This window comes from Mixophyes fleayi, chromosome 5 (genome assembly GCF_038048845.1).
Source record: "Mixophyes fleayi isolate aMixFle1 chromosome 5, aMixFle1.hap1, whole genome shotgun sequence".
Classification (NCBI taxonomy): domain Eukaryota; kingdom Metazoa; phylum Chordata; class Amphibia; order Anura; family Limnodynastidae; genus Mixophyes; species Mixophyes fleayi.
In genome coordinates, this window is record NC_134406.1 from 72,351,957 (window position 1) to 72,365,413 (window position 13,457).

General features: G+C 38.6%; 1 protein-coding gene across 4 annotated transcripts in view; it reads left to right on the forward strand.

The window, feature by feature from the left end:
* The window catches only part of RBMS3 (RNA binding motif single stranded interacting protein 3), a 466,009-nt gene that overhangs the window by 394,796 nt on the left and 57,756 nt on the right, over positions 1-13,457 (forward strand). For all 4 annotated transcript variants that reach the window (XM_075212374.1, XM_075212376.1, XM_075212375.1 and 1 more), the window contains exon 7: positions 3,101-3,207. In XM_075212374.1, the coding sequence (XP_075068475.1) occupies positions 3,101-3,207 (107 nt within the window). The remainder of the gene's footprint in view (positions 1-3,100; positions 3,208-13,457) is intronic.

Consider the following 13,457-nt stretch of genomic DNA (forward strand, 5'->3'; position numbering starts at 1 on the left):
TGCAAAAAACTTGCACCCGTGACAGTGGGTGGTCCTAGAGCAGTAGTATCATGGATTTTGAAGTGGCAATTTCACTCTTTCTATTGTGAGTATTTCAAGGAGTAGATTGATTTCCTATTCCTAAGGCTGGTATATGGGAGTGCACCTACCAATGAGCAGATGGAAAGGCTCTGCAAATTTACATGTGTCCAGTTTTGGAAATAACCTTTACCGTCTCTCGCAGAAACAGAATATAAAGACGGTCATTTTTCTGCACACAACAGTAATACAGAAAGTCCATTTAACATTTTATTTACATGAAAATCATTTCACCCTGTTACATATCAATTATATTTAGATAGATGTATTTCCAACTGAAATAAAATATACAAGGCAGATGGTTAAGTTCATCAGAGATTTTACATTCTGCCAAAGCATAGTAAGTTGTATCTTATAACGGCAATACATGGCAAGTTCAGAACCTTACAGGAAAGGTGCTTTACTTAGGAAAGAAATAGGTGATGCTGAGGCAATGAGCTTTGTGATGTTCTGTGGCAAATCCCTGGCAACTAGATCTTATTAAAATGTTGCTGTTGACAAAGATCAACACACCAACCTCATAAAGCAATTACATGACTGCAAATACACCTCTAATAGTCTGAAGAATGCTGTTAAAAAACACAACATTTTAAAGAAGCCAGGTGTTTTCCAACCTGCCACTTAAAATGATCAAATATTTGGTGTAAACGCACCGTTAAACAATACAACAGTGCTTGCCGATTTACAATCATGTCTGCTAATATGTTTAGAATGGTAAAAGTCTAACTATAGAGCTAAAAAATAAAATTCAGGCAATAAAATATAATACATTGTGCATTTAAACTACTTAAGTCTTAAGAATTGTTTAATTTAAAGAACTGAAAAAAACTCACTGCAGCTGTATGACACACCCCACATCTCATTATTGTCTTCCACCCCACATCTAATTATTGTCTTCCACCCAACATCTAATTATTGTCTTCCACCCCACATCTCATTATTGTCTTCCACCCCACATCTAATTATTGTCTTCCACCCCACATCTCATTATTGTCTTCCACCCCACATCTCATTATTGTCTTCCACCCCACATCTCATTATTGTCTTCCACCCCACATCTAATTATTGTCTTCCACCCACATCTCATTGTTGTTTTCCACCCCACATCTGATTGTTGTCTTCCACCCCGCATCTGATTGTTGTCTTCCACCCCGCATCTGATTGTTGTCTTCCACCCCACATCTGATTGTTGTCTTCCACCCCACATCTCATTATTGTCTTCCACCCCACATCTCATTGTTGTCTTCCACCCCACATCTCATTGTTGTCTTCCACCCCACATCTCATTAATGACTACTACCATTGAGACAGCAGCAAGGCTACCAATATCGTATATATTAATAGTATCTATTAGAAAAAAAAATATTTTAAATTTCTCAAACCATGTTAAGTAGTATGCCTTTTATATTTACAGTTCGAAATTGTACGTTTTCTTTTTGCACTACAGATAATTCAAATATATCACAGAGGAGTTCTGCAATTAGTACCTCCCATGTGCCCTACTGAAAAAGGCATGGCCTTACAGGGAATAGGCATTGTGGGTTAATGTACAGTTGGACTTAAGTCCAACACAGAAGTGCAAAATGCACTTTTCCTTTCTGCGCATGTGCAGTACAAAGAAGTATGTCTCAATCTGAGACATACTTTCTTGTTGCGCCTGTCTACATGTATACAGGAGGAACGGGAGGGGGGGGAGGGCAGGCTGGAGCAGTCTGTATACAGTAAGGGGATGTTAACGCTCTTTTATGTCCTATGTGGAGAAGGAAGCAGGGACAGCTAAGCCTCTATAGAGCTTTAGAGGGGTATCCAGGGTTTCCCCCCCCCCCCAAAAAAAGAAAAAAAAGCGAAAGCTGCCGCGCATGCGCAGCAGCTCCGTTTCGGCAGCTCTGTACTATACAGCAGCCGCAGCGCTGTCAAAGAAGCATCCGCGGCGCCGCGGACGCTTCTTTGACAGCGCCGCAGCTGCTGGATGGTACAAGGGCACTTCTTTAGCGGAGGGGAGGGGTTTCTGGAGACCCAGAAAACCCCCTGCGTGCACCACTGGGTATCTGCTGCGCCTCCTTCACCCCTGGTGCAAGATCACTTTTAACATATGATTCGCTTTAAGCATATCTGAATGAAACATACGCATTTTCGCACTATTCATGGTGGTATACTTCAAATATTTGAAATAATATCAAGGACATATATAGGTTGTAGCTTTTGGAGAATAAGCATATTTTTTAAAGAAGGACTGATATGTAAGAGGAAGTGATATGGGATAATGTAGCAAAAGGATATGGAGTATGTTTTATTTGTTTATGAATGTACACCATTTCTAGACAGAGAAGTGAAAAGTTGCTACAAAATTTTGCGTAAATGAAGTTTTGCAGTGAAATTGGCCATTTTGCAGAAGTGTAAAATTCTGGTTTTACAATCTTTGAGTTTTATTTTTGCTTCACCATTCCACGGAATACCATTTAACAATGTATTTGTATTTATGTGGGATTTGCTATCTATAAATATAGCTGAAATGATGGTGGTGAATTTATTCTGCTATGTGGTGTGGTTAGGGTTGGATTAGGGCGAGACAGGTGCGTCAAGAGGGGTTGGAACAAAGTACCTGGTCATGGACCAAGCTTGGTAGCCCAGCCGTGGCTTCCAATTATGGTAGGTACCCATCCACAGCACCCTCTGAGTCAGAGCTTATTATTGGCCTATGATGTCACACAACTCATAGGCTGATTCTTCTTGGTCATCATGGAGATAACACTAACAGCATTGCAAAAGTAGTAATTACAGGATGCTGAAACTATACTATTGATCTTTATTTGGTGTACAAGAATTAATATTACTAGTACTGGTTATTCATTTTTTACATTAAATACTTAACTCAGTCCGAGCTAGAACAAAGTAAAACATCTTAAGTAAGAAAGATCTGGCGGTAAAAGATTTGCACTATGGAGGACATTGAAAGCTGTTAGTAGGAGCCTGTCCTGTGGATGACTTTAATGATACATCCTTTTGTCTCTTGTAATTTCAGCTCCACCAGAACCTTTACTGTGTAAATTTGCAGATGGAGGACAAAAAAAGAGGCAGAATCAGAGCAAATACACACAGAATGGAAGGCCGTGGCCAAGAGATGGAGAGGTGAGTTCTAATAACAACACGACTTCTAATAATCCCATTTTTTTCAACCTCCCAATCACTTTGTTTTTTTAAATTGTAGATGCTCATCTGCAATGTTTACTAAATGCATTGATTGATCTTACTGTCTTCGTCTCTTAGCCCTTTATTTATACTGTCAGAGTTTTTCAGTTATCACTGGATATCCAGTAGAATTTAAGTTGCCCCTGGATGATCTTTTGGTACTATTGTATCCACTGCATGGATATAACAGAGCTGATGTATATCCAGGCTCAACTAAAATGAAAAAAATCTAATTAAATAAGCACTACAGAAATATAAGATTGAAAAGTATAACCTGCGGTAAACAATATAAAACACATATAAATAAACAGTAATCTAAAGGTGGAAACCCACTTAAATCAAATAGATTAAACTATAATATCAGATCCATTACATTTTTAAACCATCATTACGGTACCTGTTTTTTAAGTGTAAACTATTCCCAGAACTCAAACCCAGTCTATAAGGACAACAATTTTCCTTCTGTCCTTCTGAAATCTTTTTGCTTGTCCAATTTTGGAGGCACAAAATCAATTAGATATGGAAGTGCAAAGCATGTTGCAGCATCTGTCATCTGTAAATTATAAATAAAATTGTATGAAAACAAACTTTTATTCTGTTCATATCAAACACTATTTTCCACTAAAGCTAAAGCAACACTAACATGAGCATTAAAATATGTTTAGTAAGTTTTATAGGGTTGATTTATGATTAGAGTAATTAAGAAAGTATTAGTCAACGTAATATTATTGTAATAAGTGTCTATAAATGTGGATCTGTCATGCTCACATAGATTTTGACGTTTGGGGTCTACCCAATATGCTCTAAAATTATGCCCTACACCAGACAGCACCGTTATAAATAAGCAAATCATCATTAACATCTTTACTAATCTGAATCTACTATACTAGTATACTAATCTGATCTGCCTATACATACGGAGTAGGCTATTGGACACATTCTGCAGCGGAACCTGTGTGTATGATGTCACGAAATATTACAGCTACAACTCAATTAAATAGTGTAGAAATGATCACTCACTCTTCATGTACTCTGGATACCTTTAAAACTTCAAATAATAATTTATCTATTTTGAAATTGACATTTGCAGTTACCACTCTGTTCTCCTAAAATCTACTAAAAATTCTATTGAATTTGCTTTACTTCACCCTTGCATAAAATGTCACTGACATTTGAGTGGTATTCCAGAAAGAGGGAGATCACAGATGAATTAAAAAAACAAACAAAAACAACTGAAAGGGCATTTCGGGATAAAATATTTAACATATAGGTAGGATTTGTTGTACAATCAAGGTAAATAGTCAATTTTTAGGTGATGAGTCCACTTTAACCTAGTCACTTCAAGAATGAATAGCCACAGTGAAATATATTATGCTTACAGTGGGCCTAAGAATATATAGCGATGAACGATTATCATTCCAAAGCACATCATATAGTTACATTTGATTTTTAACCGGACTAAAAATGTTGTTCAACAATGGAACAATGTCGTTCCAATCCTGCAGTGTGTATACACTCACAACCAGCGGTGTCCATAGATCTCTATGGAGTGTGCAGATTCGCAATCTTTTCAGCCGATGGTTATGACAGATGAAGAGCACAGATCTGAAGGTAAATTGTGTAAAACATGTATAGTGTGTACACATAAATCAGCATGCTGATCGGGACCTTTTTTTTCTGTCATTAGTTAAATCATTAAAGATGTTGCATTGGGAGAAATTTTCTGTATGTGTACTCAGTCTTACTCTACATGGCCTGTGTTAGTCCACTCCTTCACTCACTGGTTCCGCCTCTCATTTCCTAGGCAGACGTAACTGTCATTTGCGTTCAGACATGAAATGCATGCAGGGGCAGGCTGGGCTGGGGGGCAAGGGGACATTTGCCCCCCTACGTCGGTCTCATACCTTGGGCTGGGTCACTGGACCACTTGCATTTTTTTCCTTTAAAATATTCTTAATAGACTGCTGAGTCAAGTCTTGTCCTCGGGCTAAAATTTGCCAGCCCTCCCCTAAATGCATGTAGTTGCATTCATTGACATAAGGTCTATTTATGAGCATGCACAGAGATATTTTATGCAACTGGATGTACCTCCGAACATGAATCAAGTGTGTTTTGTGACTTGGTGTAGATGATATAAGGGGAGGGGAATATCCATGGACATGATAATGTCTCCATAAATATTCTGGGCCTAATTCATGAAGGCACGCATACTGAGTGCAACCTGCGCTTGGTATTAAACGACTGTATATAGGCTTTGCGCACTCTTAAATTCATCAAGGCACGGATCTCAAGATACGTGTGCTGTTGAAATTGGGTGTTGTTTTGCTGTGCTCTGCTGCACAATACACTTCAGGATACAGCCAATGCCTACGTGGATTATAATTTTGTAAAAGAACGTACAGGAAGAATCGTAGGCTGTAGTGTCTTTTGCGTTAGAAGACAGGGCAGGCAGTGCTGCGTTCATGGATGTATCCCCTGGCTCTGGGCATGTGTAGAGTGATGGTGATATTGCGTACGATACACTTTAAGTCGGCAGATACATGCCTTGAAGAATCGAGCCCATAGTTTCAAACCAGCTGACATTGGCAGTATTAAGGGAGAGGACCCTGCAGTATAAGTACAAACCTTATGTACCTTATCGCGCTTTATACCACTGGTGTCAGAAATATTGTCTGCATTTCCTGAAAGTCGGAGTTATAGCAATATACTGCCTTATTACTCTTGTTGGAAGGGTACTGGGGACAATCTACTTCTGTATGCATTATATTGGTTAAATACATAAGCACAAACATCTAAAGTGGTGAGATAGATAGTCAGGTCTATTGGCAGAACCTTTCGGTTGTCTGTAAAAGAACTCAGCCGTGTTGGATTTGGATGTTAAGCCACACACGTCTAAACTTAATCAATGGGTTAGTTTACTGAAGAGCTTAACTAAGGACGTAACAGCAATATCACTGCGTGTACTCGCAGGGTTAATGGCTCTGCAGCAGAGGATGGTTTTATAACAGTCTTATGCAGGTTGTTAATGTTTTGGTATACAGCACGTGCATGCAGCATCCTTATAGACAGGCTCTGTTTATATAATAGAGCCTCAGGTCACTTGCATGCTTATGATGTACACATACACGTAGCCACTATCAGCAAAGAACAAATGTTCTCCCTTGTTCTAGTAAATGAGACTAGAATGAGTCATAATTTAAGGGAAACATTAAATGTAAAAAACAGATGTTTATAAAGTATTATTAGGCTTGACTTAAGTTTTTACTCTTTCAATCATGCAAATTTCCAGCCAGACCCACAATCCCACAAAAGTAGGCGCAGACAGATTTAAAACAAAAAAACAAAAACAAAACACAAATCCAGGAATATGGGTGAGCATTATTTGTGAATTTCCGGGAGTACTTTTTTGTACATGCAGAAATGACTCTTCGATGACTTGTACTTACTGGAATTAATAGCAGACATTCAACTCTCGTTCTTAAAGCCTGGCAAATGTGCTTAAATGTTGATAGCCCAAAAAATAATGGCAGCGAATGGGCCAGTACACACATACATTCTGACAAATGTCTGCTTCATTTTTTGTCAGTTCAAATGTTGCCTGCAGCGCTCACAAGTGTTAATGCTCGGTACAATATCATTGCATTCCATGGGAGCATGCATTATGCTTCTGGGAGGCTTTTAGAATACAACACACAAGAAGATATTCCCCATTCAGGTACTTTGCTAGGTAGAAGACAAAAGATGCAGCTGTTAATGGAGACTGCAGAACTCCTCATAACACCACTAACCAAACAATACAGAAACAGTGTTAATGCAGCGTCTTATCAAACTAACTGTATCCGAATCAATCCAGCGATACAATGAGAACTAAATTATGAATGTGTATGTGTGTGTAAATATATATTATTTTAGATATAAAAAAGAATTGTAAAATTAGTAAACTGTTATTAGCACCTGTGAAATCAGTAAAGTATGTATAGAATATATTAAACATTTTATAATAATTCTACAAATGTAATGTTCATCCACATTATATAAATCAATGAATTAATAAAATGAAGTTCATCATATTACTGGGAAAAAACAATAGTGTATTAAAAACAGCAGTACGTGGTATTATAATTACAATGAATGGACGTTATAGATGTTATTAAATAGAAGTCAATAAGAGACCAAATAATAAGCCACAAAATAATGAGTGAAAAGACCTGTACACACATACTTTCTAACAAACGTTTGCTCTACATTGTGTCAATACTGCCTGCAGCACTCATGAGTGTTAATGCTCAGTACAATATTATGAAGTTCTATGAGAGTTCTTATTATGTACATAGTGCACTGTGCTTCAGGGAGACTTTGAGATTACATTTTGAGTGCTCTTTTGAAAAGGAGAACTATGTACTCATGGACTCATCCATTGTCTTTGCACCTCTTTCAGTGACTGCAAACCTGTTAGTTACGCCCACGCTAATGGGCACAGGTTTCAGCCTGTACTGAATATAGCCCTTGCACCAAAGTAGCTGTGTTGAGAGTTGTAGTGTTATTTGTTTACCGTATTGTGCTGTTATATAATGCATCTTGTTGTTTGCCCTCGGCGCTGCGGAACCTCATGTGGCGCCCTATAAATAAAGGTTAATAATAATAATATTGTTTTAAAATACCTGTGTGTATGGGCTCTTACTGTCCCCAAATTCACAGAATTTGTCTGCAATGTTTGGTTATAAAATATGTAGATGTATTTCATTACTGAATTTCAAACCTTTAAAAGTAAACTTGAATACTACTACAAATATATTTAATCTGGTCATCTTAGAGAAACATTATTGCTGAGAAAATTTATACAAGATGAGTGTAATTATTATGGAAGGATTTCTTAGCACAAAATACTTAGGTAGCATTGTTAGGCTATTTCAGATTGAAATCAAACCTACTAAGCTGGGGGCCAGCGTGCCATTGTTTCTAGGGCGTTGTATATTTTCTGTATGTTTACCTTTTTAGAATACACAGTTGATGCTAACATACACCTGTGAGTAATATTTGTATAAATTGTGAGTTTTGATGTCATTGTTTATTATTGTTGAGTTTATTGTTTTAGTATATTATTAAAGCCTGGATATTTTATATAGGAAGAATTAGCACACTACTATAAATTCTGAAGAATATAATTAGAAGTCTGCAATCCGTTTATCTACGTCCTGTCAAGCGTCGCTTTACTTTAATAGGCGTTAGATAAACAGCCTTTAGAAATGGCGTATTTAATCATGTTGCCACTGGACTTAAGCTATTACCAAAAGCATCTAGTTTCAGCATTGTGACCAGGAACTATTAGATCCGGTTCCCAGACACATGATCATTAAAACACAGGGCTCAGCAAATGCAATGTGTTCCCTAATGCTGAAGCATCGCTTGTGCATTAGGGTTGCTGCGGAATCTTCCTGCTCGAGGAGCTAAGCACATTAAGGTAGGAGAGACACAATCTATGTCTCTCCTATTTCTCAGTAGCAATAGATCACTGTTGATAGTGATTTCATGCTGGCAATTATGCCAGCTAGTATTAGATCATTGTTACTATTATTAGTGATCTCAAGGACAGGGGATACATTGATCAGTCCCACCTGCAAATAAAGTAAAATAAAATATAAATAAAATATATAAACAATGTCCCTGCCATCCAAGTCCCTTCTCAGTCTATCAAGACTCATATGGGCTAGATTTACTAAGCTGTGGGTTTGAAAAAGTTGGGATGTTGCCTATAGCAACCAATCAGGTTCCAGCTTTCATTTATTTAGTACCTTCTACAAAATGATAGCTAGAATCTGATTGGTTGCTATAGGCAACATCCCCAACCCGCAGCTTAGTAAATCTAGCCCATATGTGTCAATTCATTCTCGGTGACACATATGCATATCGCATCACACATGCAGAAATGCATAAACATCATCCAGAATGTATTTTACCCATACTTACTTACTTTGGCAATTTGTTTTCCGGGAGGTCCAGGGGGCAGCTGGTCATGTGGTGGTGGGGCTTGGAGAGTAGCGTCATTGCCCCCCCCCCCCTAAACTGTCTTTGCCATGTTTGGGGGCCATGATAAAGCGTGAATCACATCACTAAGCACTGCCCCTCATGTAAGTTACAGTACTGGCCGAGATCCGGGAGGTTGTCCTGCTCTCCCGGGAGTCCGGGAGCACTCCCAGAAATTAAGGAGTCTCCCTGGCATTCCGGGAGTGTAGGCAGCTATGATATTACCCCAAATCCACAACACATTTTCCAACCCTCAAATTTTTGTCTTCACATTCTCTGCCTTACTTCCATCTAACGATTGTTGCATACGGGCAGATGTGGCATACATTTTTAATTTTGCCTGCTTTTCCTGCTTAGAAAATATAAAGATATTTTTTGCAACCTGTTATCAAAATTAAGACCTATAGGGTGGAATTAAATTACCTGTAAGGTGCCACTGGACATTTCCGCTAATACGGTACAGAATCTCTGCTCATTTTCTCCTCCTATCTGTAAGGGACACAAGGGAAGATTTTAATAGATTTGAGAAAAAAACACAGACAAATCATAGCACCTTGCAGATAATTAAATCCCCTGCATATAGCACTGGGTCATGAGTTCAATTCCCGACCATGACCATATCTGTGTGGAGTTTGTATGTTCTCCCCGTGTTTGCGTGGGTTTACATACTAGTAGGTTAATTGGCTGCTATCAAAATTGACCATAATCTGTGTGCCTGTGTCTGTCTGTCTGTGTCTGTGTGTGTATGTTAGGGAATTAAGACTGTAAGTTCCAATGTGGCAGGGACTGATGTGAGTGAGGTCTCTGTACAGCGCTGCGGAATTAGTGGCGCTATATAAATAAATGGTGATGGTGATGATACATACAGTATATACCTTAAAAAAAATTAACTACCCTAATAATCACCAACTTAAAATTACATATACAGGAGCTCCAGATTTTTAAATAATCATTTACATTTTTACATTTCAGGGGCAGAGAGCTAAGGTTGTACTGTGGTCATTTATGTCAACGTAAAAAGAGTATAATGCAGACAGGTGGATGTGCAGTGGGAGTTTTCTGACCAATGTTATCTCCCTTCGCATTGTCCGAACAAGCAGGGAGGGGAGTGGCGATAGAAATATAAATCTGGGCATGGCAGGTACAGTGTGCAGGCTGTGCTGAGATAGAGGATGTGTGACATCTAGTCTAGCAGGGTCTGACCTTCAGTAGTTTTTGGACATAAGTCTGTGTATGAAGGGCCTGATTCAAGTCCGAACTTAACTTGCATGTAAGTTTCGTTTGAAAAAAGAGCACAGAACTTGTGCGTAGTTCTGAGCGTATTCAAATCCAAGGGTATCTCAAGATATGTTTCCATTTAAATCTTGGTGTAAGTACATTCTGCCTACACAGTACTAGCTGTACGTAGACACACAGAACAGACTGCAGTATATGCACATGCATATGTACAATAAAATGTCACATCAGAACGCATACAAATTAATTTAATTGATTTAAATTAATTACATAAAAATGATTAATCACATAAATAAGGATGCTTTCAATGTGTACTGTACATACAATGAAGTTTTATAGTCTATCTTACTTGCATACAGATGTTCTGTGATAGCTAGTGGCACACAGAAGTGCACTATCAAATAAAAGATTAGGCAGTGACAGTCAACACTATCAGTGAACACCCGGTTAGGCTGGGTACACACTACAGTGTTTTCAGCCGATTATCCGGCCAATCAAATGATAAACGACCGTTCGGCCCAATATTACATTAGTGTGTACTCTGCAACGTTGAACGTTTATAGTTTCAAAGCACATCATATGGTTTCATTTGATTTTTAAACTAGACTAAAAATGTTATTGAATGATGGAAAGATTTTCCAATTCTGCAGTGTGTATACACTCAGGACTAGCAGTGTCCATAGATCTCTATGGAGTGTGCAGAGTCCCGATATTTTCAACCGATGGTTATGACAGACGAAGAGCACAGATCTGACGGTAAATTGTGTAAAACATGTATAGTGTGTACACATGAATCGGCATGCTGATCGGGACCTTTTCTTTTTTTTTTCTGTCGTTGGTTAAGTCATTGAAGATGTTGCATTGGGAGAAATTTTCTGTAGTGTGTACCCACTCTTAATCTACATAGCCTACGTTAGACCGCTCCTTCCCTCCCCGGTCCAGCATCTCATGTCGTAGGCAGTGTAACTGTCATTTGTATCTGGACAGGAGTTGCATCATGCAATTGCATTCATTGACATAAGGTCCATTTCTGAGCATATGCAGAGCTATTTTACGCAAATCGATGTACCTTCGAACATGTGCTTTGTGACTTGGTGTAGGTGATGTAAGGGGAGGTGACCATCCATCAACATGATAATGTTTCCATAAATATTCTGGGCCTGATTCATCAAGGCACGCATACTGAGCGCAATGTGCGTTTGTTTTAAAATACACGAAATACGAGCATATGCACGCCCGAATACAGCCTGGGGCGGATCTGATGATACGTGCGCTAATGAATAGGGGTTTTTATAATTTAAGCTAAGTGGGGTGTTTATAATTTTGTCCAAGAAAATACATTTATTAGGATGTTCTTTATGTCTACTGAACATAAAAAACATTTTTACAGTTGCTCCTGATTGCACACACATGTTATAGCATACATACAACCATACGCGACTGTCATCACTAGTAATCAGGACTTGGACTAGCCCTGTAGCTGGAGCAAGAGATCCAGAAGAAAAACAGGTAACTTTGAGATGCCCAGAGCTTGATTCAGACGAGGCTGCGTATGTTTGAGTTTGGCACCCCTTAATGTACATTGGCCATGGGCAAACTCCCCCTCCTGACCTGCTGCCTCCAAGAAATCGTAAGCTGTAGTACATATCCTTTCCGTGCTAAGATGAATTGAATGTTGCTGTTTTTAGTTGTGTATGTACGTTAGGCTCTGCCACCTGTCAATCTTAGGCAATTTTAGCCAATCGCAGCACGGGGCGGGGTCACAATGGCGCATTTAGCCCTGCCCCCACCATCTGTAACAACGGCAACAGCTGGATCCGGGATTTTTGCCTGCTCTCTCGGGAGTCCGGGAGAACTCCCAAAAATTCTGGAGTCTACCGGACACTCCAGGAGCGTAGGCAACTATACATATATATACAGAGAGAGAGAGAGAGAGACAGTTTGCAGTACATAAATTTACAAATTTTAGAGCCCTACAGCTCAATAAGTGCAGGAACAGTTATTTCAAAACATCCTAACCATACTTACAATTTATGATATTTTGACAAATATAGCAATGTATACTAGAGCAAGATATAAGTTAGAATGTTCTGTGTGTGACTTTACCTGTTTGTGTACATGTGAGATAGCAGTGCACCAGATGCATACTGTGTAACCTCAGCTTTATTCCAAGCATTTCTTCGCTCGTAAAGCTCACTAGATTCCTTTTAGTTTTGGTCTTTTATTAATGAGCAACCCAGCTCAATCTGAGTCATTAATTTGGAAAGTAATGATAGAAAAAGATCATTTGAGAGGAGACTTTTCCCATACTGCCACAAATCCAGTAAGTGAGGCCAGTTAAAGTTGTTATGGATGGTGCCATTTTTCCCCTCCCTGCCCAAGTGCAGAGATTTTGAAGTGATTAGTGCGTCTGCACTGGGTACATTTATAATTCAAACACACATTTCCATTTTTGTTTCTAAGAAGATGGGCAGCGCTTCTCTGTCTATGCTCAGGACTGATGCATTTGCCAAGCAGACAAGCAATTATTGCACTGTTCAGCAGCTGAAAATTAATTTACCATCCAGTTAGCAGCAGTTTCCATTCCCTTCAGAAGTAACATCAAATGTCAAAATATATAACATATGAATGACAAAATACACATAACGCTCCTCAGCTTCCTGAATAAGTTATTAAATATGAAGGCTTTCAGCTGAGCAACTATTGATTTCCACTGATGAGATAAAATGTGCAATGTGCTGCATAGGTTAAAAATGATATGATCATTGAAACGCAACACAAATGTCCCTTACTTTATATATATATGGATCACTCATTTCTTTTTGGAACAACTGTTCTCTAGTATCAATGTTCTTGTAATAGATCATTTATAGTTTCTTTAAACCTGTTGGTGGCTCTTGGGGGACACTTATATATACTCCTCTGGACTA